This window comes from Rutilus rutilus (genome assembly GCF_951802725.1).
Source record: "Rutilus rutilus genome assembly, chromosome: 2".
Lineage (NCBI taxonomy): Eukaryota > Metazoa > Chordata > Actinopteri > Cypriniformes > Leuciscidae > Rutilus > Rutilus rutilus.
Window position 1 is genome coordinate 50,840,208 of NC_140210.1, and position 26,871 is coordinate 50,867,078.

General features: G+C 38.6%; 1 protein-coding gene across 1 annotated transcript; it reads right to left on the minus strand.

Annotated features, from left to right (window-relative positions):
• Positions 1-2,922: 2,922 nt before the first annotated feature.
• LOC311286511 (B-cell receptor CD22-like) lies at positions 2,923-24,521 on the minus strand (the record flags this gene model as incomplete). Its single annotated transcript, XM_084402723.1, has 14 exons — positions 2,923-3,201; positions 6,244-6,315; positions 8,178-8,223; positions 8,298-8,400; positions 8,484-8,726; positions 8,855-9,109; positions 15,102-15,359; positions 15,448-15,705; positions 17,981-18,238; positions 18,373-18,525; positions 18,589-18,627; positions 19,056-19,201; positions 19,755-19,819; positions 23,880-24,521. The coding sequence occupies 14 exons, from the start codon at positions 24,519-24,521 to the stop codon at positions 3,178-3,180; spliced, it is 2,562 nt and encodes an 853-aa protein (XP_084258849.1). The 3' UTR covers positions 2,923-3,177.
• Between the last annotated feature and the right edge of the window lie 2,350 nt (positions 24,522-26,871).

A 26,871-nucleotide genomic window follows, 5' to 3' on the forward strand; every position in this document is an offset into this window, starting at 1 on the left:
GCTGTTGTAGCCCATCCGCCTCAAGGTTGTGCGTGTTGTGGCTTCACAAATGCTTTGCTTCATACCTCGGTTGTAACGAGTGGTTATTTCAGTCAAAGTTGCTCTTCTATCAGCTTGAATCAGTCGGCCCATTCTCCTCTGACCTCTAGCATCAACAAGGCATTTTCGCCCACAGGGCTGCCGCATACTGGATGTTTTTCCCTTTTCACACCATTCTTTGTAAACCCTAGAAATGGTTGTGCGTGAAAATCCCAGTAACTGAGCAGATTGTGAAATACTCAGACCGGCCCGGCTGGCACCAACAACCATGCCACGCTCAAAATTGCTTAAATCACCTTTCTTTCCCATTCTGACATTCAGTTTGGAGTTCAGGAGATTGTCTTGACCAGGACCACACCCCTAAATGCATTGAAGCAACTGCCATATGATTGGTTGATTAGATAGATGGTTGAGTCTTCTGTGTCGGTCAATGTTTAATGTTAGGTAGTCTTGTTCTGAGCACACGCTCCCTGTTTTTGTGTATCTGTTATTATTGAGAATTAAAGCCTTGGAATTCTTCATCTTTGAGTTTGCCTCCTACTTCATCCACCCGGAAGCCTAACACTAACACTGTGGACATGCAGACAAGCTAAGATAATAAAAACAGAGAATAAGGCCATCTTTTCCATAATTCACTGTCAGTGCAGCTTGTATTTTGAAGCCTGGCAATGAAGAGAATGACTATTTATTCTCTGTTATTTATTGTATACCATAAACAGTTATGGCCTTTACTGTAAGCACGTATCAAATGTGCTTCATATAGGTCGATAATGCAAGATTGACAGCAAATGGGACGGAGTGACTGGAAAGAGTATCAGATTACGAGTTAATTTATGGATATCTGACATTTTAAACCTTTGTAACTGACCTTTACTTAATCTTGTTCTGTTACACATTCAATGGTTTTAATAGCTATGTTTCCATCCAAAGTTACAAATTTAACTTATGCACAGAATTGAAATATCGCATAAAACATTTGCGAAAAGTAGGAGAAGCCGCTGTATATAACAATTTTTGTGTATAATAAATTACTTGCACCTCAACACAATAAACGTGTTATCTTGCTTTCGGAGGCGGATGCTGCTGCTTTCATGTAAGAGAGTTCAGAGAGGTGATTATACTGAACCACTTTGATGACAGACTTTGCTCAGGCATTTCAGATGCTGTGCAAAAAAGATTGTTAGTCCAGTTATGCCATCCCATCACAAAGTCACGTCTTTTCTGATGCGCATCGAGGAATTTATTTGATGAATGTGTTTCCATGGTCGTTTATGTACATGTTTTCTTATTGGATAAAACATTTACCCTTCTTAAATGGGCGCATACATTTTTTTTTACACGCATTTTTAAACATGTATGCACATCTTGATAGCTTTATTAACACAGGATTTAAAAATATATCTGTATTCATGGCACAACACAATTGTGACCCTGGATCACAAGTCGCACGGGTATATTTGTGGCGATAGCCAACAATACATTGTTTGGGTCAAAATTATCGATTTTTCTTTTATGCCAAAAATCATTGGGATATAAACTGAAGATCATGTCCCATGAAGATATTTTATAAATTTCCTACCATAGATATATAAAACATTTTTTTTTTTTTTTTGTGAGTGAATGCAGCACAATCGCAACATTTGTAAAACTTTAAAGACGATTTTCTTAATGTTTCATTTATTTTTGCACCCTCAGATTCCATATTTTCAAATAGTTATATCTCGGCCAAATATTGTCATTTATTAACAAATCATACATTAATGGCAAGCATTTTTATTCAGCTTTCAGAGGATGTATAAATCAATAATTAAAAAAATATATTACCCATGTGACTGGTTTTGTGGTCCAGGATCATAATTGTTAGATTCCAATGCAGATGTTTAATTTTCTTTTAATGTTAAGAGTCCAACTAATGGAAAAACGAATCACTGTTATGGTGACTTCAAATGAAACACATTAGAGTTAAACCTCTGTTAATTCTCAATTATTAAAAATTCTCAACGTAACTAAGTTACGTTGGATTTATGTAACATTATTTATTTCAATTAACTAAAGTCAATTACATAAGGTTAATCCAATGCCGTTTAGTTGAATAAGGTTAACAGTCTTAATTTGGTCCAAAACTGTTAACCTTATTCAACTAAAAAAAAAAGTTAATTAAAGCCAACATAGCATTTTTTTTTAGTCTAGTCTTTGTGCACTTTGACCTCACATTGTGACCGTAGTATGAGCACACAGTGAGGGCGCTGTGAGGTTACACTTTTAGATCACTGTGAACTCAGATTGTGATCATATCATGAGGATCCTGGGAGCTCATGGTGAGATCACTGTGAGATCAAATTGTTGACTGTGATGTCTATGCTGTTGATGTTCACTGATCAATGTTTGTATGTGAATAAAAGCCTAAAATAAATCTGTTGAATGAATGAATGAATGAATGAATGAATGAGGCATTTATATAGCGCTTTCTTATGTACTACTGTACACCCAAAGCGCTTTACAATCATATCATGAAATCTCTCCTCAACCACCACCAGTGTGCACCATCCACTTGGATGATGCAACGACAGCCACAGTACAACAGCGCCATATTATAATCCATAATATATAATATGGATTAGCTTTAAGATCTCTTTATGAACTTTTAGAAGCATCAGTTTCAGTTTCAATTGCATATACAGTATGTCAATGGAGGGACAGAAATCTCTCAGATTTCATTAAAAAGATATTTATTGGTGTTTCAAAGATCAACAAAAGTCTTCAAGTTTGGAACAATATGAAGATGAGTTATTAATGACAGAAATTTCCTTTTTGGATACACTAACCATTTAACATCATAAGGTTAATAATCCAGTTTATTGAAGCACTGGCCCTAGTTATAAAAACATGAAGAGGAAACTCTTTCCAATACTGATAAGAAGTATATTTCTGGTATCATAGCTTTAGCCAAAAAACTGATGACCAAAAATACTGGGGAGTAAAAAAAAACATAAAATAGACAAGAAAATCTATATTAATGCAAGATTACACTCCCCCCCCAAAAAAATTAACAATATATACACATATATACATGATCCCTGTCAATCATGTGTGGATCCGCCCACAGCGCTCAGAATTGGTTAATTTGTGCTCCGCCTCTCACTGCAGAATCTTCTTGTTGATCTGAAAAAAACAATAAGATGAAGAAAGACTGACTGAAGTTCATCAACAACATTGATTGTACTGCACATATCAGAAGATTATTATGAGGAAGCTAAATGACCCAATTTGCAGCTTTATTTGCAAACTACAATTCCTGTTCGTCGTGCACAACAAAATCCCCAGTGTTAAATTACCCCTCAGCGTACATATGTGTCCACACTACAGAGTGTTATGTTCTGCTAGATGTCAACAGAAGCTCTTATTGAAAATTAACAGAGGTTTAGATGTTGATGTTAATGATGAAAATAATAGTTTTATAAAAGTCACAATTATGGTGATCAGTGTTTGCTTTAGTTTGGCTCTATATATATATATACACTCACCTAAAGGATTATTAGGAACACCATACTAATACTGTGTTTGACCCCATTTCGCCTTCAGAACTGCCATAATTCTACGTGGCATTGATTCAACAAGGTGCTGAAAGCATTCTTTAGAAATGTTGGCCCATATTGGTAGGATAGCATCTTGCAGTTGATGGAGATTTGTGGGATGCACATCCAGTGCACGAAGCTCCCGTTCCACCACATCCCAAAGATGCTCTATTGGGTTGAGATCTGGTGACTGTGGGGGCCATTTTAGTGCAGTGAACTCATTGTCATGTTCAAGAAACCAATTTGAAATGATTCGAGTTTTGTGACATGGTGCATTATCCTGCTGGAAGTAGCCATCAGAGGATGGGTACATGGTGGTCATAAAGGGATGGACATGGTCAGAAACAATGCTCAGGTAGGCCGTGGCATTTAAACGATGCCCAATTGGCACTAAGGGGCCTAAAGTGTGCCAAGAAAACATCCCCCACACCATTACACCACCACCACCAGCCTGCACAGTGGTAACAAGGCATGATGGATCCATGTTCTCATTCTGTTTACGCTAAAATTCTGACTCTACCATCTGAATGTCTCGGCAGAAATCGAGACTCATCAGACCAGGCAACATTTTTCCAGTCTTCAACTGTCCAATTTTGGTGAGCTCGTGCAAATTGTAGCCTCTTTTTCCTATTTGTAGTGGAGATGAGTGGTACCCGGTGGGGTCTTCTGCTGTTGTAGCCCATCCGCCTCAAGGTTGTGCGTGTTGTGGCTTCACAAATGCTTTGCTGCATACCTCGGTTGTAACGAGTGGTTATTTCAGTCAAAGTTGCTCTTCTATCAGCTTGAATCAGTCGGCCCATTCTCCTCTGACCTCTAGCATCAACAAGGCATTTTCGCCCACAGGGCTGCCGCATACTGGATGTTTTTCCCTTTTCACACCATTCTTTGTAAACCCTAGAAATGGTTGTGCGTGAAAATCCCAGTAACTGAGCAGATTGTGAAATACTCAGGCCCGTCTGGCACCAACAACCATGCCACGCTCAAAATTGCTTAAATCACCTTTCTTTCCCATTCTGACATTCAGTTTGGAGGTCAGGAGATTGTCTTGACCAGGACCACACCCCTAAATGCATTGAAGCAACTGCCATGTGATTGGTTGATTAGATAATTGCATTAATGAGAAATTGAACAGGTGTTCCTAATAATCCTTTAGGTGAGTGTATATATATATATATATATATATATATATATATATAAAACAGTGTTTAAAAAAAAAACATTATTTGTTGCTAAAAAAGCAAAAATCAAAAATTATCAGGCGATTATTTTATTGTTTAGTGTAGTATGCCATCCCTGATTAAAAGTGGGGTATTGTTAATAGTAATCTCAAAATTTGTATTGTCAACATTAAGATCCAGATTAGATGTTCTGATTTTGTACAGACTTATTATTTATTATTTCCAATAAAACATCATCACCTAAACATCAGTTAATTCTCAATAAGAGCTTGTGTAGACGTCTGACAGAAATAAAGTCAGTCTGGTTAGTAATAAGTGAAGCTGGTAATGCTGTTTGTGGAGTTGTTTTCTCCTCTGCTGAGATCTTCCAAAGATTAAGGGTACATTTACACAACAACGATGCTTAAAATAGAAAAGTTTTCTGCGTAGACGACATCATTGTTAAAACAATCCTCATTCACACAGATCCACGAAAATGACAATAAACGCTGTATTCTGCTGCCAGGCCAGTATGGCGATGAAACACTATAGACTGAACACGTTATACACATATGCATGGCAGCATCATCTTCAGAGATTCTGCTTATTAACATCAGGTATCTTCAAAAATGGCCAATCATCACTTAATTAAACACTTAATTATCTCGTTAACTTCAACACTGCTTCATTGTTAATTTTAACACCCTGTAGTTGGACACATATGTGCACTGAGGATTGTTAATTTAACACTGGGGATTTTGCTGTATAACAACTCAACCTATTATAAATCTAAATATACTATATATAATTTAATTAAATTAATTGAAAAGTGTAGTATCCAAGTAGTAATAGAAGATGTTGCAGTCGTAATCATGTGATCATCTGTGATGGAGTATCTGACTTTTGCTGCGTTCCAGTCCACTTTTAGACACGCACTTGCAAACTTCCCTAAGCACTTCCCCTCGGGGGAATTCCTGCCGCCATTTTGAAGTGCGTTCCACTTCGTGAAGTGGACGAGGGAAGTTTATATGGACAGACCCTTGTTCCCTCGATTTTGACCAAGTCTACTTCATATGTACACTTCAGGCACCTATATGTCCCACAATGCAGTACGATTGTGATGTCACCACAGATCGTCTAATCACCACCACAACAAACAACTCTATGATATATTAATTATATATATATTTTTATTTAAAACATCCCACACACACCTATATACATTTGGATGCTGCATTAAACAAATTATTAAAAGGATTTTTTTTTTTTTATAATAAATCAACTCTATAGCTGATTCCAAGTGATCAAGGGCTTAGGACGTTCCAGTTCAGCCCATTGCAGTTTCCGCCAGTAGTGGGCACTCGTGCATCGTAAGCAATGACGTACATCTGAGTGAACGAGACGGAGGGAAGTTAGCGAGTGAAGGGCATGACAATTTTGGACTGGAAAGCAGCCCCAGAAATCTCACTTACTTTGAATGTGTTGTACAGGTCACAGGTCATGGACTTGAGCTCAAGAGCTGTGTCTTCATTGTAATAAGTGAGCTATAGGGACAGAGACAGAAAGACTTACATAAAAAATAGGAGGAGGTTATATAAGCAAAATGTATAGCATTATATACAACAGTTCTTTCTGGTTCTTGAATTTCTTTGGCTGAGAGCCTTTTCCAGCCATACGCTATTTGCGCAGTAACATCACTCTTAACTGCTTCACCGTTTGTATCACTCCGCTCGCGGTGACTGTCATGGCGGTCGATTAAATCCAACATATTTTTTTATAAATAGTACTGTAGCTGTGTCAGGAAATTAAGTTTTAAGTGTTTTTTATTGTGTTTTATAATGGCAACAAATTTATCTATTGTTGTTAATTTTAAAAATTGTTGTTCAATAAATATTATTCTATACAAATAATATAATATTTATAATATTATGGACATCGACCTGAAGAATGAATGCTATATCAGATGCAGGTAATACACTCGTTTAGTCGATCTCTCTCATATACAAAAAGCATCAATGAAGCGACTCAACGTTCCTTCGTTAGTTCTAAAGTGATGTTTTAGAATTAGTAACGGAGGCTTGGACTCAACTGTCAAACTGTCAACTTGAGATTTGAATTTGTGGTGAAAGGAAGTAGTTCTGCAGAAAAGAGGGTTTTTAAAGCTACACTGTGCATTTTTTTAAGTTGATTCTTACCAAAAAAACACTTTGTTCTTTCACATTTTTAAGTGCTCATTCAGGTGTAATTACTTCCACCAACTAATCAAGTATTATCGTAAGTGTAAAATCTGCCATTCAGAATACATACGAGCGAGTCGCTCGAATGACGGCAGTCATGTTGCGCATCCATCTTGAAAGAAGGACATACCTGGAAATTCAAGCTTTGCCTTTCGTGCTTTTACACTCGGTGGCACCGTGACGAATGCGAGGGGGAGATTACTCATAATACGGCCACTGTAGGAGTGGGAGGGGCTAGAAAGTAATATTCAGTTGGTAGTCATTTACAATGTCACCGCTAGATAGGAGAAAATCTCACACAGTGTAGCTTAAAAGACATTTCGTTATTGTTTCTTATTTATTTACTCACGTGTGCCATCGAACTGTTGTATAAATGTAATATCACAATCACTAGCCAAGCAATTTGGTAGTATATGTGATTATCTAGGGCCGAATCACAGCCGTGCTGATATACAGCAATATTGCACTACTACATGTGTGATACTATTTATACATTTAGTATCGACTCATTTGTTTCTGAAACTCTGCTTCTCCTGCTGTATTTTTGTTCCTGCATGCAAATCATGAAGACACATAATTATACAGATAACGCCGATTTCACACTGTCCGCATTAGCAGAGCGTAAGCAGCAGTATGGTGAGCAGGACATGCGCGTTTTGCTTTCACACTAGCAACGTTTGTCACGCACGGCTGAACTGCGGCATGTGTACAGACAGAGTACTCTATAATGGGTAAGTTGGCATTGCTTTATTTCGTTTTCAAATACATGTAAGAGAAAAGCTTTTCTCTAACTTTTCTGTAACTTTTGGTTCATCTTTGTTTTTATTGTTCGGGATGAAACAATTTATTGTTGTTTATAACCCAATAGATGTCATCAATGCGCTTTTTGGGTAAAACTGCTGTGTATTTTGGCCATGATCAATGCATTGTCACTTTAATTCAGCGTAAGCGGCGCATCAAAAATAGACTGGGCGCCGAAACTATCGCGGCACTGCTGCTCCTGCTACGCGCTGCTGCGCCGCCTCTGTGTGTGGTGTGAATGCTCTAATCTGTTAACATGGGCGGCGAAAAAAATACGCTCTGCTAAAGCGTGCAGTGTGAAAGCAGCGTAATGGCTAATCGATTGATTTTCTGCTTCTGTAAAGTCATGTTGTGTTTGGATCAATTACCGGTTCCTCAGTGAGATCTTCAGATTTAACACTCCTTCGTTTCTTTCTGTAATAATGACAGAAATTAACAGCATATGGATGACTATATTTGAAATGATCAAAGTTGTTTGTGGATCTCACATTATAAACAGGATGACGATGATAATGATGATGACGAGGATGAATATTGCTCCACATTCCACTGTGATCCCAAATACTCCATGCCAACTGGATCTAGGATGCACTGAAAGAGTGAAACATTATCAGCTAAGATTAACAGTCCAGACTGAAGAAAGATATACAGGTTTGCTCTTACAAAAGCTTCACCTGTGACAGTTACAGCGTCTGATCTCTGAGATCCATGTTGGTTGTGAGCCTGACAGTCGAAGCGTCCACTCTGTAGTGCACTGAAACTCTGTCCAGATCCAACAGCTGAGGTTTCATTCTCCTTAAACCAGCTGAAGTTCAGAGCAGGAGGGTTTGAGTCACTGATGCAGTTCAGAGTCACTGAATCTCCCTCCACTATTACACCAGATCCACTCATCAACACTGAGACATTCCTGGGTGGGTCTAATAACAATCACCAAACTTATTGTTATAAGGAATCATAAAACATTTTGTGCAAATAATTATTGATGAAAATCATTATAAACATGCTGGAATGTTCAACAGCATCTTGTGTTTTATATTAAACTCACACATGACGTTTAAAGTCACAGTATCAGAGTATTTCTCTCCATGTTCATTGATGGACTTGCACTTGTATTCTCCACTGTCATCAGAGCTGATCTTTGAGATGCTGTAGATTCTTCCAGATCCTACAATCGTTCCTCCTTTAATCCAGCTGATTTCTGCAGGAGGGTTTGAGTCACTGATGCAGTTCAGAGTCACTGAATCTCCCTCCACTATTACACCAGATGGACTGATGGACACTGAGACGTTCCTGGGTGAGTCTGAAAAGAACAGAAGAAAACTCTGTACTCATGGCATTTGTTATGCCAGTTCTAGTTTGGGTCCAGCCTCTTATGAAGACTTCAGAAGACTTCAACAACAGAGATAGCGCCAACTCCTGAGAGGACTTCAAATGACACAAACTCTGAATCAACATGCACCAAGGTTAATTATGCTATGTATCCATTTGTTAACATGTATTCATTGCCTCAACAAGCTCATAGTTTCTGCCATAAATTAATACATTGTTACCTCCGTAATGTGTACACATCAAAATCCCCAGAGTTAAATTTACTCTGCCCAGAATACATATGGTCCCACTCTAAAGAGTGTTAAAGTAACACTGAATAATGGAATACGTTTACATGACAACGATTTGCTTAAAACAGAGACATTTTTCCAAACGACACCATTGTCAAAACGATCCCCATTCACACAGATCTGCAAAAAAGACAAAAAACACTGTATTCTGCTGCCAGGCCGTTAGATGGCGATGAAACACTATAGACTGAAAACGTTATACGCATGTGCATGACGTCATCGACTTCAGAGATTTTCTTTTTTGTTCTTTACACAGAGACCGTTTTCAAAAGTTTGCGTTTTCAGACACCCAAAACGCTGTTGTCATGAAAATTAATGGCAAACAAAGTTGAGAACGGTGTCATGTTAAAAGGCCACTAAGAGTTAAAGTTAATAAGACAATTAAGGGATTAATTAAGTGATGATTGAGAATTAGTGATGAACACCTGCTGTTAACAAGCAGAATCACTGAAGGAAAGAGAAACACAAGATCTACAACTGACTTCAGCCACAGTCTAAGATGAAATCAACTGAAGAGAAAAGAAGACATTAAATCTGTGAAGATCTCAGCAGAGGAGGATTAAACAACTCCACAAACAGCATTACCAGCTTCACTTATTACTAACCAGACTGACTTTATTTATGTCAGACGTCTACAGAAGTTCTTATTGAGAATTAACAGAAGTAAAGGCTGCATTTACACTTGGCATTGACATGCGATCACCGAGATCCGATCAAGCAGATCGGATCATAAGCCAATCAGGAACGGTGCGTTTACACCTGTCCACATAAAGTGGCATCTGTATCTGGATAACGGATCAGATATTGCATTTGTCTAAAAAAAAAAGTATGGCTTCGGTACAAAGTCGACCTGAAGTGGTGGGTTTTCTTTTAAAAACAGTTTTCAGTTGAGGTACATTTTACAAATCTCGCAAGTTGAGGAGGATGAAGAGGCTGCAAGTACTAATAAAGTGGATAGATGCCGTATGGAAACGGTAAAGAGAAAAGTATCCAAGAACTTTGCCAGCTGTGGTGGGAAAAATGTGTGTTCTTTACAGAAAATTAATGGTTCTGCAACTTTAGGGTGTGAAAGTTAACATTTCAGTATATTTGCGATGTACTTCGCACTCGACTATATTGCGAAACCACACAACTACATGCAGCAATTCCTGGAGAGAGGAGGGGGAATAATGACAGTGGGCGGGGTTTTGTGTGACGTCCACCAGTGAATGCAGACACAATGGCTGGATTGTGTTTACATTACACTGAGATCCAATCACAATGCGTCCTCGACTACCTGCAAACCTGGACACGCTGATCGGATAACATTCCGATCAGAAGTGCGTTTACACTTGTCTTTTCAATGTGCATGTTAATTTAACTCTGGATATTTTGTTGTGTAAATGTACATTTCTGAAATGCATTTCTTGGACACAGTCAACTCTGATAACAGATCGCTCTAAATTGTAATGTAGACACATGCATTTTCTGTAAAGCTGCATTTGAAATCTGTTATACAAATAAATGTGAATTAAATTTAATTAATTTGTTGATCACAGTTCCCACACAGCAACATTGTGTCGGCCCAGATCCGGCCCCCATCTGGCACATGTGGAAAGATGATCTGGCCCACATGCAGAGTGGAATGAAGGCCATTGGGCGAACTGCTCCTGTTTGCCAGATCTGGGCCACAAGCAGGCCATAGCAATGCCACATGTCAGCCAAGAGGAAAGAAATAAACCAATACTTTTTCATTTTAAAAGCATGCACTTGAACTTGTATGCACTTTCCTGTGCTAGAGCAGTGTGTCATGATTTATGAGGTGAATAAATCATTAATATGCTAAATCTGAATACGTTTTCATGACTACTAAATATTTTGTGATTTGTGCTCTCAACTCGCCTGTAATTAGTCAGTGACTTTTACAAAATTACCCTAATTATAGTACTAGCCTACTACTAGCCTACTGTTCAAAAGTTTGGGGTCTGTAAGATTTTTAATTCTTTTCTGCATTTATTTGATCAAAAATACAGTAAAAACTGTAATATTACAATTTAACATAGGTTTTCTATGTCATAGTAAACTGTAATTTATTCAAGTGATCAAAGCTGAATTTTCGGCATCATTACTCCAGTCATGATGAAAATTCATTTTAATATGCTGATTTGCTGCTCAGGAAACATTTCTTATTATTATCAGTGTTGAAAACAGTTTCATATTTTTGTGGAAACCATGATACATTTTATGCAGAATTATTTGATGAACAAAGTTGAAAGAACAGCATTTAAATATGAAGTAGATTTTTTTTAACAGTGTAAAACCCTTGACTGTCACTTTTGATCAATTTAATGCATCGATCCTTGTTGAATAAAAATATTAATTTCATTAAAAAAATCTTACTGACGTCAACATTTTGAACCGTTATATACACTTTTGCTTTGTTTATTGCGAAATAACTCCCGATTGTTTCTCTGTCATCTAAGCAAGGCTTCGTTTCCCAAACGCACTGGGCCTGTGAGCTCAGCGAAGCCGTTTATATACTGTCTATGAGCGAAGCACCAGCATCGAACGCTCTCTGTGATTGATTGGTTTCATCTTGTATCCAGATGACTAGGAGAAAAAGTTCTATCTTACACAATTATCTGCTAACATTCGCTTATTTTTCCACTTAGAAGCTTATTTTACGCACTGAATTGCATGCTAAATTAATAAAAAATGACTGGTAAAAAAACACACATTTGGATCGATATTTTTATGTGAGGATCGATCCTTTTCGATACCACGTCAGTATCGATAGTATCGATACTTCAGGATCCATCCGCCCACCCCTAATAATCATCATAATATAATCATATCTGATGTCATTTGAATCTAAAAACTGTGTTGTGCCATTAATATATACATTTTTATATATATCACAAACCCTGTGTTACCGCAGCATGAGGTCCAGCAATATTATAAAAATAGATGAGCACAAAAAAAATGTATATATGATGACAAACACAGACATCAATAATCAACGAATGAATCTCAACAATGGTGACAATCAAAATTACCTTCCTGCAATGCATGCTGGGTACCAGCATAGTACAAAACTCCCAGCATGCATTGCAACATGAATGAATTATGCAGCTGAATTGTCCTATTATTTTGTTTAATTCTAAATATGTGCTTTTATTTTTTGCTGTTGTTTTTGTTGTGACATTTAGTAGCTTTTCAATGATGTTATGAATTAATCTGTTTATCTTAAAAAATATGAATGTCACCATTGTTGAGATTCATGTGATGCTTGTTGATGTCTGTGTGTGTCATCTTATATTAATATGTTGTGCTCATGTTTGTTAAAATCTTCTAATTGATTGTTATAATATTTGCTGGATTTCATGCTGCAGTAAAACAGGGTTTGTGATATATATTATCACATATTATGTTTGTGTATATATTAACGGAACAACACAATTGTTAGAGTCAATATACATCAATGAATCAGTCTACATCATGATGATTATAAAACCATCAACAGGTAACCATCATCATCTGATCTCGTTTCACTTTAACTTTCTTTGCTGCTGCAAATGTGTTTGACAATCACACTGTCACAGAGGCCATAAAAGATATAATAAGAGTTAAGAGCTCAACTAATGGAGACACTAATCACTGTTATGGTGACTTCAAATGAAACACATTAGAGTTAAACCTCTGTTAATTCTCAATAAGAACTTCTGTAGACTTCTGACAGAAATAAAGTCAGTCTGGTTAGTAATAAGTGAAGCTGGTAATGCTGTTTGTGGAGTTGTTTAATCCTCCTCTGCTGAGATCTTCACAGATTTGATGTCTTCTTTTCTCTTCAGTTAATTTTAGGGCTGGGCGATTTAAATCGCGATATTGTTATGCGCATCTCATCAGTAATGCCGGTTCCTTGATTAGTAGTAAATCGCCATCACCTGCTTTCAGATGGAGCGGCATTTACTACAAAGAGCCGTAGTTAACTGACAAGCTGAGCCATATCGCATTAATATCGCGGACGTATCGCCAGCGATAATTAATGCGATATGGCTCAGCTTGTCAGTTAACTACGGCTCTTTGTATACAGCAAAATCTCCAGTGTTAAATTAACACCCCTGGGAGAGTATGAGTCCACACTCAAGAGTGTTTACGTTAATGAGATAACTAAGTGATTAATTTAGTGATGATTGAGCATTATTGAAGACACCTGATGTTAACAAGTAGAATCACTGAAGGAGAAAATCGCAAATTGTAAGTTACCATTATTGTGATGGGTAGTTGTTTTAGTTGGGCTCTGACCCTTTCCTGTGTATTTTAGATTTTGGTTGGCGGTTGTATCTGAGTTAAAACTGCCAGTTGAACAAAGAAAAAAAAGTGATCTTTGTTGGTTATATTATGACAATCATCATTTGAACTTGATCACTGAACTCATTAAGATCCGTCTTTCTGACTTTGATTTATGTTGTTGGTTACAGCATAACTGTGAATCTGAATAAATTGCCAGAATTTTTAATATAAAGGATTTCTTAAAACTTGTTTAAACAAAAAAAATATTCTTTTAGGCACACACAGATGTCAAGATTCAGTCTATGCATCTCAACAATGGTGACGAGCAGAATATTCAATGAGGAAAAGTAAATTACATAGACAATTCAGATCATAATTAATTCATACCGCAATGCATGATGGGAGCCATTAATGAGTTGTGATTGGTGGCAGCCACTGCAACATGCTTTATTATTGTCACCACCATTGTTGAGATTCACAGGCTGATTATTGATGTCTGAACGTCTCTTTGATTAGAGCAATGTTTATTAAATATTTTGAATTATAAGTAAAGTCCTGATAATCATAGGCTGAAGAATCACAAAACTGCTGCTAACAAGTTAAACCAAACTATCTTAATATGTTTCACTTTTCAGATCACAGTATGATTATGTCAAAACATAACCAACACTATAAGATAACATTTTACTTTGTTCATTTAACTGTTATAAATCTATAACAGCAGACAAACAACAGTAAATATTAGAGTAAACGTATAATGGTTTAGAGCCCTACTAAAGCAAACACCCATCACCTTAATGGTAACTTACAATTTGTGCTTTTCTTCTTCAGTGATTCTGCTTGTTAACATCAGGTGTCTTCAATAATGCTCAATCATCACTAAATTAATCACTTAATTATCTTCTCAGCCCTAAATGCCGCTCCATCTGAAAGCAGGTGATGGTGATTTACTACTAAATCAAGGAACCGGCTTTACTGACGAGATGCGCATAACAATATCGCGATTTAAATCGCCCAGCCCTAGTTAATTTCATCTTAGTATGTGGCTAAAGTTGTAATTATTGTGTTTCTGTTTGTGTCTTTTTTTCTGTTCTCTTCTTCCCCTAAGTGATTATTTTTGTTAACAGGCTTATTAAGGCTGAGATGACTCCATATTTAATATACACAGACTTTGTGTCTCAGATAAGGTCCAGTTCTGGTTTATTTCTTTGCTCTTGGCTGATATGTGGCATTGCTATGGCCTGCTTGTGGCCCAGATCTGGCAAACAGGAGCAGTTCGCCCAAGTGCCGTCATTCCACACTGCATGTGGGCCAGATCATCTTTCCACATGTGCCAGATGTGGGCCGGATATGGAACAACACAATGTAGCTATGTGGGTTGCTGAACCAACATTAACTCACACATGATGTTTAACTTCACATTATCAGAGTATTTCTCCCCATGTTCATTGATGGACTTGCACTTGTATTCTCCACTGTCATCAGAGCTGATCTTTGAGATGTTGTATATTCTTCCAGATCCTACAATCGTTCCTCCTTTAAACCAGCTGAAGTTCAGAGCAGGAGGGTTTGAGTCACTGATGCAGTTCAGAGTCACTGAATCTCCCTCCATTATTACACCAGATCCACTTATCAATACTGTGATGTTCCTCGGAGGATCTGTAAAGACAAAAAAAAAAGTGTAAAATGAAATGTGGTGAGACAAATTATTGCACCAATAATCTTCCAGAAATAAAGGCAGACTTACACATGATATTCACATTCACAGCTGCAGAAGCCTGAGATCCATGTGTATTTCTAGCAGAGCAATGATAGTCTCCACTGGACTCAGACTTAATATTAGTGATGCTGTAGGTTTCACTAGATTGCAAAATCTTCCTTTTTCCTTTAAACCAGCTGATTTCTGCAGGAGGGTTTGAGTCACTGATGCAGTTCAGAGTCACTGAATCTCCCTCCATTATTACACCAGATGGACTGATGGACACTGAGACGCTCCTGGGTGAGTCTGAAAAGCACAAATTAAACTCTATACTCATGTTTTGCATTTGTTAGTACTCAAATTTGTTGATCACAGAAACCTGGCAAAATTCCCAGAGCTAAATTAAATATGCTCAGAGCACTCTACTGAGTGGTAAAGTAACACTGAAGCAGTGTTAAAGTTAATTAGATAATTAAATGATTAATTGAGTTATGATTGGCCATTAGTGGTGACACTTGATGATAATGAGCAGAATCACAGAAGGAAAGAGGACAAAACAGAAAAAAGAGAAACAAAAGAACCAGAACTGACTTCAAACACAGCCTTAGATGAAAGATAAAGACATTAAAGGCCAACTGAAGTGACATAGAATGCACAGCTTTGTATGATGCATTGACTTAGGGGCTGTTTACACAACACCATTTTCAACTAAAAACGTAAAACTTTGTAGCTGTTTTGGCCATTCATTTACACAATAACGGCATTTTGGGTGCCTGAAAACACAAACTTTTGAAAACGGATTCCAAAATGCAAGTTTTTGTAAACAGCAAACACATGAATCTCTGAAGAGGATGACATCATGCACATGCGTATTATGTTCAGTCTGTAGTGTTTCATTGCCATCTAATGGCCTGGCAGCAGAATACAGCGCTTTTTGTCTTTTTTGCGGATCCGTGTGAATGGGGACTGTTTTGACAATGGTGTCGTCTCAAAGGAAAAAATGTCTCAGTTTTAAGCATATTGTGTAAATGTACCCTTTATTTCCATTGAAACAGGAAGCTAAGGTGGGACATTTTCAATGGCTCCTCCCAATTTTTGTCTGTGGTGAGATTAGTGAATCATTTTACCTTATGATGATAAAAGCTATTTCATCTGATCATCTTTATTTCTGGCTTCCTTTTTTAAAGAACACATAAAAAGTCAAGTCAAACTGCCCAACTAAAGTAAACATAACAAACCATAATGGTGACCAGACATTTTCAATAAAACATCATCATCTAAACCTCTTTTAATTCTCAAAAAAAAAAAAAAAAAAAATCTTTAAGGCGTCTGACAGAAATAAGGTTTATCTGGTTAGTAATAAGTGAAGCTGGTAATGTTGTTTGTGGAGTTGTTTAATCCTCCTCTGCTAAGATGTTCAGAGATTTATTGTCTTCTTTAATCTTCTGTTGATTTCCTCTAATGCTGTGGCTAGAAGTCAGTTGTAGTTCTTGGGCCCTATTTTAACAATCTGTAACGCAAGTATCAAACGCGAAACGCAAGCAACTTTGTGGGCGGAACTTGGGCTCTGTTGCTATTATACCCGCGGGATAAATGACTCTTGCGCCCGACTCAAATCTAAAATGGGTTGGTCTGAAGTAGCTTCATTACTCATAGGTGTGGTTTGGGCGTAACGTGAAATAAACCAATCAGAGCCTCATCTCACATTCCCTTTAAGACTAGAGCAAGTATGCTTGTTCCATGGCAGATTGTTCTTATAACAGCAGATTTGCCAGGTGCACGCCAAGAGCGGTTAACAGCCGAGGAGACCGACGTTCTCGTCAGGGCCGTAAAAGACAGAGAAGTGACATTGTATGGGGATGGGAGAAACCCACCCAAATTAGCTTCAGTTAAACAGGCATATACTAATTTGGGTGAATGTGTAAGCTAGATTTTTTTTTTTTCACATATTCATGGACACCACAATGATTTCCCTCATGCGGTAATATTTTTCCTTGTAATAATGTATGGTTTGCAAAAATGGGAACTGCTGCATCTGTGTAGATGAGAGAAGTAAAGTGTATGCACTTTGTGCACATGCTACATTATGGCCAAGCATTCGCCCTTAAAATAGCATCTGAATAACCTGCCACTGACTTTAGACTAGGTTTTTCATGGTCAGTGGCGGAATTGTTTTCTGAAACCGCAAAATAGCACCAGGGAACGTTTGCGCCGGAACACGCCTCCTCTTTTCGCTGAACCGCCCCCTGGAGCGCAAGTTCATTCCCTAATTTACCGATGTGCGTCTGTGGAGTGGAAAAAGTCTGCTGTGCGTCGGGTGCAAAATAGGAATGATACATGCGTCTGTGTACAAAGTCAATTGCGCTGGGTGCAAGATAGGGCCCTTAGTGTTTCTCTTTCCTTCAGTGATTCTGATTGTTAACAGCAGGTGTTCATCATTCATGCTCATCATCCCTTAATTAATCACCTAATTATCTCATTAACTTTAACACTGCTTCCACTATTACTTTACCATATGTGTTATGACTAGTGTTGATTATACAATGGGGATTGTGTAGTGCACTGAACCATCATTACTCACACATGACGTTTAAAGTAACAGCATCAGAGTATTTCTCTCCATGTTCATTGATGGACTTGCACTTGTATTCTCCACTGTCATCAGAGCTGATCTTTGAGATGCTGAAGATTCTTCCAGATTCAACAAATGTTCCTCCTTTAAACCACGTAAAGTTCAGAGCAGGAGGGTTTGAGTCACTGATGCAGTTCAGAGTCACTGAAGCTCCCTCCACTATTACACCAGATGGACTGATGGACACTGAGACGCTCCTGGGAGAGTCTAATAAGAATCACAAAACATAATTGTTACAAGGATCATAAAAAAAAATGTGCAACTAATTATTGATGAAAATCATTAATCATTAAACATGCTGGAATGTTCTGCAGCATTTTGTTTTTTTATAATAAACTCACACATGACGTTTAAAGTCACAGCATCAGAGTATTTCCCTCCATGTTCATTGATGGACTTGCACTTGTATTCTCCACTGTCATCAGAGCTGATCTTTGAGATGTTGAAGATTCTTTCAGATCCTACAATCGTTCCTCCTTTAATCCAGCTGATTTCTGCAGGAGGGTTTGAGTCACTGATGCAGTTCAGAGTCACTGAATCTCCCTCCACTATTACACCAGATGGTCTGATGAACACTGAGATGCTCCTGGGAGGATCTGTAAAGATACAAAGTGTAAAATGTCATGCAGTGAGACAAATCATTGCAAAAAAAATTGGTTAAAAATAAAGGCAGACTTACACATGATATTCACATTTACAGCAGCAGAAGCCTGAGATCCATGATTGTTTCTAGCAGAGCAATGATAGTCTCCGCTGGACTCAGACTTTATATTAGTGATGCTGTAGGTTTCACCAGATTGCAAAATCGTTCCTCCTTTAAACCAGATGAAGTTCAGAGCAGGAGGGTTTGAGTCACTGATGCAGTTCAGAGTCACTGAATCTCCCTCCACTATTACACCAGATGGACTGATGGACACTGAGACGTTCCTGGGAGGGTCTGAAAAGGACAAAAGAAAACTCTGTACTCATGTTTTGCATTTAGTAATGACCAAATATGTTGATTACTGAACTATCATTAACTCACACATGACGTTTAAAGTCACAGCATCAGAGTTTTTCCCTCCATGTTCATTGATGGACTTGCACTTGTATTCTCCACTGGCATCAGAGCTGATCTTTGAGATGTTGTAGATTCTTCCAGATCCTACAGTTGTTCCTCCTTTAAACCAGCTGAATTTCAGAGCAGGAGGGTTTGAGTCACTGATGCAGTTCAGAGTCACTGAATCTCCCTCCACTATTACACCAGATGGACTGATGTACACTGAGACGCTCCTGGGAGGATCTGTTAAGACAAAAAAAAAAAAAGTGTAAAATGACATGCAGTGAGAAATCATTGCAAAAATACTCTTCCAGAAATAAAGGCAGACTTACACATGATATTCACATTCACAGCATCAGAAGTCTGAGATCCATGTTTATTTCTGGCAGAACAACGATAGTCTCCGCTGGACTCAGACTTAATATTAGTGATGCTGTAGGTTTCACCAGATTGCAAAATCTTCCTTTTTCCTTTAATCCAGCTGATTTCTGCAGGAGGGTTTGAGTCACTGATGCAGTTCAGAGTCACTGAATCTCCCTCCATTATTACACCAGATGGACTGATGGACACTGAGACGTTCCTGGGTGAGTCTGAAAAGGACAAAATAAACTATATACTCATGTTTCGCGTTTGTTAGTCCACTAACTCAGATAGCAATTGTTGTCTGGCCCAGCTCCGGGTCACATAGCCAGTTTCTCTCGGCCCACATACAGCAAAGAATGACGGTCCTGGGACGGACCAAATCTGAACTACAGACATGAGCCACACATGAGCCATAAGTGGGCCAAATCTCAGACAAATAATAACCCATAACCAGCCCTGAACTGCCATCAGTAAACCAGATCAACACCAGTCTTTAGAAAGACAAAAAAATGTCCAGGGTGCTCAGGGAGTTCAATAATAATAATAAAAAAAGTGTTTGAAGGTGCTCTTTGGGGTCGGGAATTCAAATAAATATAGGAAAGAGAAGATCCAATGCACTCTTCTTCAAAATGATTTAAAAAGCCTTTATTTAACTGGCTATATCATGGTATCATGGCTATATCATATCATCCACTGATGCAGTTCAGAGCAACCCACGCGTAGCGGCACAAACAGCCTTCTTCAGGATGTCCTTTCCAACCAAACAATTTCCTCTTTTATGTGTGCTAATTAGAAACACCTGAGTGACATAATACATACACATACAGAGAAAGTCCACTAGGTGGCTACATTGCAAATTGAATCCAATAAAAAAAAAAAAAAAAAAAAAAATTATGATGATGATGAAAGAAAAAAGTAGGATAGACACAGAAAGCATATATCACAAAAAAGGACTGAAGTCTATTTCTTCATTCAACCCAGGGTTTACTGTGGCCTGTAGCTCATATATATATATATATATATATATATATATATATATATAATGTTTCTCTCTGTAAAAGTCATTTTAATCGGTCACCACCCCTAATACTCTTTTTAATCGTTTCTAAACCCTCAACCATTAGGCCTTCTGGATTACTATTGTGCACATTTTGGAAGTGTTTTGCCGTAGGGTAATCTAAATGAGCTTTTCTAATGGCAGTTTTATGCTCCGATACTCTGTCTTTGAGACATCTCTTGGTCCGGCCTACATAAAAGCGTCCACATTTGCATGATAACCTGTATACCACAAAAGTAGTATTGCAATTAATGAATGCTTTTATGTTGTAAATCTTATGTGTCTTGAAATTAAAGAATTCTTTGCATTCTTTAATATTAGAACAATGATTACAAGACCCACATTCTGTCTGTGAAGCCAAGTAATCTGTTTTTTTGGCCGGAAGATGACTACACAGCAAAATCCCCAGTGTTAAATTAACACTGCTCAGTGTTTATATGAGTCCACACTCAGAGTGTTATAATTAACACTGAAGCAGTGTTAAAGTTAATGAGATAATTAAGTGATTAATTGATTAATTTAGTGATGATTGAGCATTATTGAAGACATCTGATGTTAATAAGCAGAATCACTGAAGGATAAAATAAAACATTTTAAATGGTCACCATTATGGTGATCAGTGTTTAGTTTAGTTGGACTCTTGACCCTTACTTTTTTTGTTTTAGATTGTGTTTGGCTGCTGTAATTCGGTTATAACAGCCAGATAAACAAAGAGCAAATGTGATCTGATGGTGTTGGTTGTGTTTTAACATAATCATTAGATGGCCTGAATCACTGAACTCATTTAGAGTATAATTTCTGAGTTAAGTTTACCTAATGGATTATAGCAGCACTGTCCTTGTCGAGCATGCCATTTTTAGCCTTCTCAATGAAAACCAAATGATCACATCAATTACGAAAAAAAAAAAAAATCTTAAAAAGTGTTCTTTTCAGGCACACACGGACATCAAGAATTAACGTATGGATCTCAACAATGGTGACAAACATATCAACTCTGAACATAATCTCATTATTTATTCATGCAGCAATGCATGATGGGAGCCATGAATGAGTTTTGATTGGTGGTACCCAGAATGCACTGCAACATGCTTTATTATTGTCACCATTGTTGAGATTCACAGGCTGATTCTTGATGTCTGTGTCAAAAAAAAAAAAGAAAAAAAGAAAAAATGTAAGTGAACAACTTTTAGGAAATTATTTGGATTACATTGTAAAAGTTAAAAATATTATGGTTTTCAAGGACAGTGCTGTTATAATGAATAAAGTATATCTAATTCAGAAATTAGGCTCTATATGAATTCAGTGATTCAGGTCAAATGATTGTGAAATAATGATTATTTTAAAACACAACCAACACCATCATATCACCTTTTCGCTTTGTTCTTCTGGCTGTTATAACTGAAGTACAGGAGCCAAACAAAATCTAAAGTTAATGATTTAAGGGTCAACAGTCCAACTAAAGAAAACACTGATCACCATAATGGTAACATACCAATTACATTTTTTCTCCTTTAGTGATTCTGCTTGTTAACATCAGGTGTCTTCAATAATGCTCAATCATCACTCAATTAATCACTTAATTATCTCATTAACTTTAACACTGCTTCAGTGTTACTTATCACACTCTGAGTGTGTACTCATATAAACACTGTGAGTGTTAATTTAACACTGGGGATTTTGCTGTGTATGTACTAGCCTATCTCGTAGTGTTGGAGCCCTCTTGAAACGAATTTTTGGAGATGCAGAAAACACTTCTCTAAGAACAGGATCACCCTTGATAAGATTCCAATTTGAGTGTATAATCCTTTTTATGGGATTGGCCAATAAGCTATATTCTGTCACAAAATAGGCCTGATTTTGTAAACAGGATAGTTTTTTCTTCTTCTGGAATAGCTCTGAACTAGGAATAGACTGGGCTTTCTTGTAAGCATTATGTACAATTTCTGTGTGATAGCCCCTTTCTAAAAATCAATTAGACATGACTTTAGCTTGCACTTCATATTTATTATCGGTATCACAAATATGTCTAAGTTGGAACTGGCCAAAAGGTATATTGTTTTTTTAGCCAATTTGGATGGAAGCTATCTGCTTTTAACATAGTGTTCCTAAATGTATATGATCCATCCACATAGGCATTAAACCATACATTCACACCTATAGGCAATGTAGTGTCTGTAATTCACACATCTTTGGATTGTGAGGGAAATCAGATCAGAGGGAAAGGCCTTCTGACTCAGTTGGGACTCGAACCAATGACCTTGCTATGAGGTGACAGTGTTTCTCACTGAGCCACTGCGATTAGATGGATCCCTATAGATGGATCGGTAACACTTTAGAATACTGTTCCTTCATTAATGAATAAGTACACAGGAACAAATGAGTAACGCACTATTAACATTGTAGTAACTATAGCTATGAAAAATTTTGAAAATACATTATTAATATTAATTATGAACCTGTATACACAGCAAAATCCCCAGTGTTAAATTAACACTCCTCAGTGTTTATATGTGTCCACACTACAGGGTGTTAAAAATTAACACTGAAGCAGTGTTGAAGTTAATGAGTTAATTAAGTTAACACTGAAGCGGTGGTGAAGTTAATGAGATAATTAAGTGATTAATTAAGAGTCTGGCTGCTCCAACTCTGTGTTTATAGAGCATATGTGTTGTGGCAAGAGAAACTATGATTTGGGCTGTTTCCTGAAAGCATTGCAAGCCTAATTTGATCGTATAGACCATTTGTTGCTATACATTTGTATAGCATGCATTTGTAGTATACTATTAACTAACAAGAAACTCTGATTAACGAATTAATAAGTCATAGCATTCAGTCGAATGTGGTAGTTCACCATTAGCTAATCAGTAACTACTATTTTTCATACCTCACTGAAGACTACTAAGAACTACTATATACAGGTTCATAATTAATATTAATAATGCATAATATATAATAATGTAATGGTAACTCATTACACAGCAAAAACCCCAGTGTTAAATCAACACTGCTCAGAGTACATATGGTCCCACTCTACATAGTGTTAAAATTAACACTGAAGCAGTGTTGAAGTTAATGAGATAATTAAGTTAACACTGAAGCAGTGTTGAAGTTAATGAGATAATTAAGAGATTAATTAAGTGATGATTGGCCATTAGTGGTGACACCTGATGATAACAAGCATATCAGCATATGAATTTTTTTTTTTTCCTGAGCACGTCTATAAACTGAAACAAAACTCAGCGAACACTTGTCACACATTTATGAGCCATATACCTTTATAAACATTTAAGTGTGTACTTTTAAATGATCGGATTCAAACTGAAAACAAATATTCTCTGTTTAACATCGACTTCACTACCGGATCACAGTAGGGCTGATAATGTAACAACCTGCGCTCTGAAGGGAGTGCCAAGCACTTTGGGGATATAACCATGTCTCGGCTTGAGGATAACTTTAGAGTCATTAGGTCCAAACTCGAGACACGCGGCGTTAACAGACTCGAGCCTCCGGCTTGAGAGAAGAGATCCCTTCTCACCGGAATCGGCCATAGGGCTAAGTCCGTTAGCTGCATCAGCTCCGGAAACCAAATTTGGTTCTCCCATCACGGGGCTATGAGGAGCACCGAGTGGCCAGTCTCCCTGATTCTCTTGATTACCTGTGGTAACAGCGAGATCGGGGGAAATGCGTACAGAGGGCAGCTGGGCCATGTTTGGGCCAGCGCGTCCTCGTTCTTCGAAAAGAATATTGGGCAATGAGCGTTGTCTTTTGACGCAAATAGGTCGACTTTCGTTTTGCCGAAAAGGCGCCACAGCAGCTGGACTGTTTGGGAATGCAGGGACCATTCCCCCGGAGGAACGTTGTCCCTGGACAGTCTGTCTGGACCGTCGTTCAGGCGACCAGGCACATGCGTGGCTCTCAGTGAGAGTAGGGAGTGCTGAGCTCAAACGAGGAGGCGTTCCTCGCTGAGATTGAGCATTGAGATTTCTGGATCTGACACCGCCCTGGCGGTTCACGTAGGCCGCCACTGACATATTGTCCGTGCGAACTAGTACATGGTGGCCTCGCAGGCATGGGAGAAAGTGCCTCAGCGCCTTCTCGACCGCTATCATCTCCAGACAGTTTATGTGAAGGCATTTTTCCCGGTCTGACCATTGCCCGAAGAACGGTCTGCCCTCGAAGAGGGCGCCCCAATCTAGGTTGATATACTGATTGGCTTTATCACTGTCTCCTCTCCACCAGTAAGCTGGTGTGTGGTGGGCATTCTGGCGCAATATGGCTGCCGTCGCATCATCCAGGTGGATGCTGCACATTGGTGGTGGTTGAGGAGATCCCCCCTTCAATGTAAAGCGCTTTGAGTGCCGAGAAAAGCGCTATATAAATGTAATGAATTATTATTGTTGTTATTATTATTCGGTTGGTGGCGTCTTTCGAGATAACCTTCCGGTATGAGATAGCTCCCATCGTCACTCCTGACTGGTACCATTCGGCCGCTATCCAAGGCTCCAGAGCTGAAACGCAGCTCTGAGTCTCCCTGATATGCAGACCGCCGGAAGCCCAAGCTCGATGTGGTACTCGTGCATTCAGCCAGCGTTGTAGCGGGCGCATACGTAGCAAACCCAGCTGAATCACTGCTGCAGCTGAGGCCATGCCACCTAACATTCTCTGAAAAGTTTTCAGGGGAACAAGGCTGCCCGTCCGGAATGAAGCGGCCAGGTGACGTCAACAGGCGGGCCATCATTCGCCACAGTGGGGAAATGACAAAAGCTTTTCGTTAGCATGAGCAGATAAGAGAGCGTCACGTGAGTCATGCGGCAGGGCCGGCACGGGCTCATGTGTTTAAAAACGCTTTATATACTCGAGCCCTGCCAATGAACGGGAGGGCGCGAGGGGTGCGTCACTTTCTGTACGTAAGAAAGCTGGCAGCGAGCTGTGTTTAAAAGCTCATAGTACTCGAGCCCCGCCTTTGAACGGGGGGGGGGTGCGAGCCCAGAGAAGAGCACAGTATAATTTATATCTGCCGTCAGAGCCGGGATTTAAACACGGGTCTCTGGCGCGAAAGCCTTAGATTTCGCCACGGGGGAAATGACAAAAGCTTTTCGTTAGCGTGAGCAGATAAGAGAGCGTCACGTGAGTCACGCGGCAGGGCCGGCATGGGCTCATGTGTTTAAAACGCTTTATATATGTACTGTACGTAAGAAAGCTGGCCGCGAGCTCTGTGTTAAAAGCTCATAGTACTCGAGCCCCGCCATTTGAACGGGAGGGCGCGAGGGGCGGGTTCGCTTTCTGTACGTAAGAAAGCTCACCGCGAGCTCAAGACGACAGCACCATAATTTTTTTATCTGCACTCTCAGAAATAGGGATACAGTGGGAGTCCATTTCTGTCCCCCAAGGTACATATATGTACCTTTTTTAGGGTCAAAAAGGTACATATATGTCCCCAAGCATTAAAAGGTTGATATATATACCGTTTCTTTTAAAGGTTAAGGTACAAGATTCTGCTTGTTAACATCAGGTGTCTTCAATAATGCTCAATCATCACTCAATCAATCACTACATTTTCTCATTAACTTAAACACTCTTGAGTCTGGAGCCAAATAAACTCCCAGGAGAGTTCATTTAGCACTGGAGTTTTTGCTGTGTGAGTTCATGGGTGGAATAAACATATGGCAGGACTTTTACTTTCTGACCCCTGGACTCTCCACCTCTGATTTTCTGAGAGTGTATGTAGAGCCAGCCCTGATTGGCTGCTTGAATCTCAATTTAAAAGAACGTCCAGTTCGTGGTCTTTCTTTCTTTTGGCCATCGGTGGAGAAGAAGTCATAGCACGGTTACTCACGGTTCAACCGAGGAGGTCCTTCAGAAAATATCAGAAGCAGACATAGAAGTAACCGTCGTCGAGATGAAAGTAGATAAAATGGACTTTCAGGCAAATGACACTTACTCAGATGATAATAATTTATATGTCACAGATAGACATTGAGTTTAAAATGAAATGTTGGAAAATGTGAAAATGAAAAGGATTTAACAAACCCTGATTTTAATTCAGCGTGTGTGTAATATATACATATCATTATAGTCAACGATTGTACCCTGTCAAAGCCAATTTTGTACCATTTTTGAAGGGTCCATTTTTGTACTGTTAAATAAAGGTACAAAATTGTCACCACAGGTACAAGACTGGTCTCTTAAGGTACAAATCACAAGGGTACAAATATGTACCCTATGCCAAGGGTACAATATTGTGACAAGCCATGACAATAAGGTTTCGGTTCACGTGAGCAGATATGCATGTATTATAACAGGCTCATATGCTGCATTGTCCCCGTCGAACTCGTCGAGCACGGTGGTGGAAGCCGGGCGCTGGCCAGCCGTGAGCGAGGC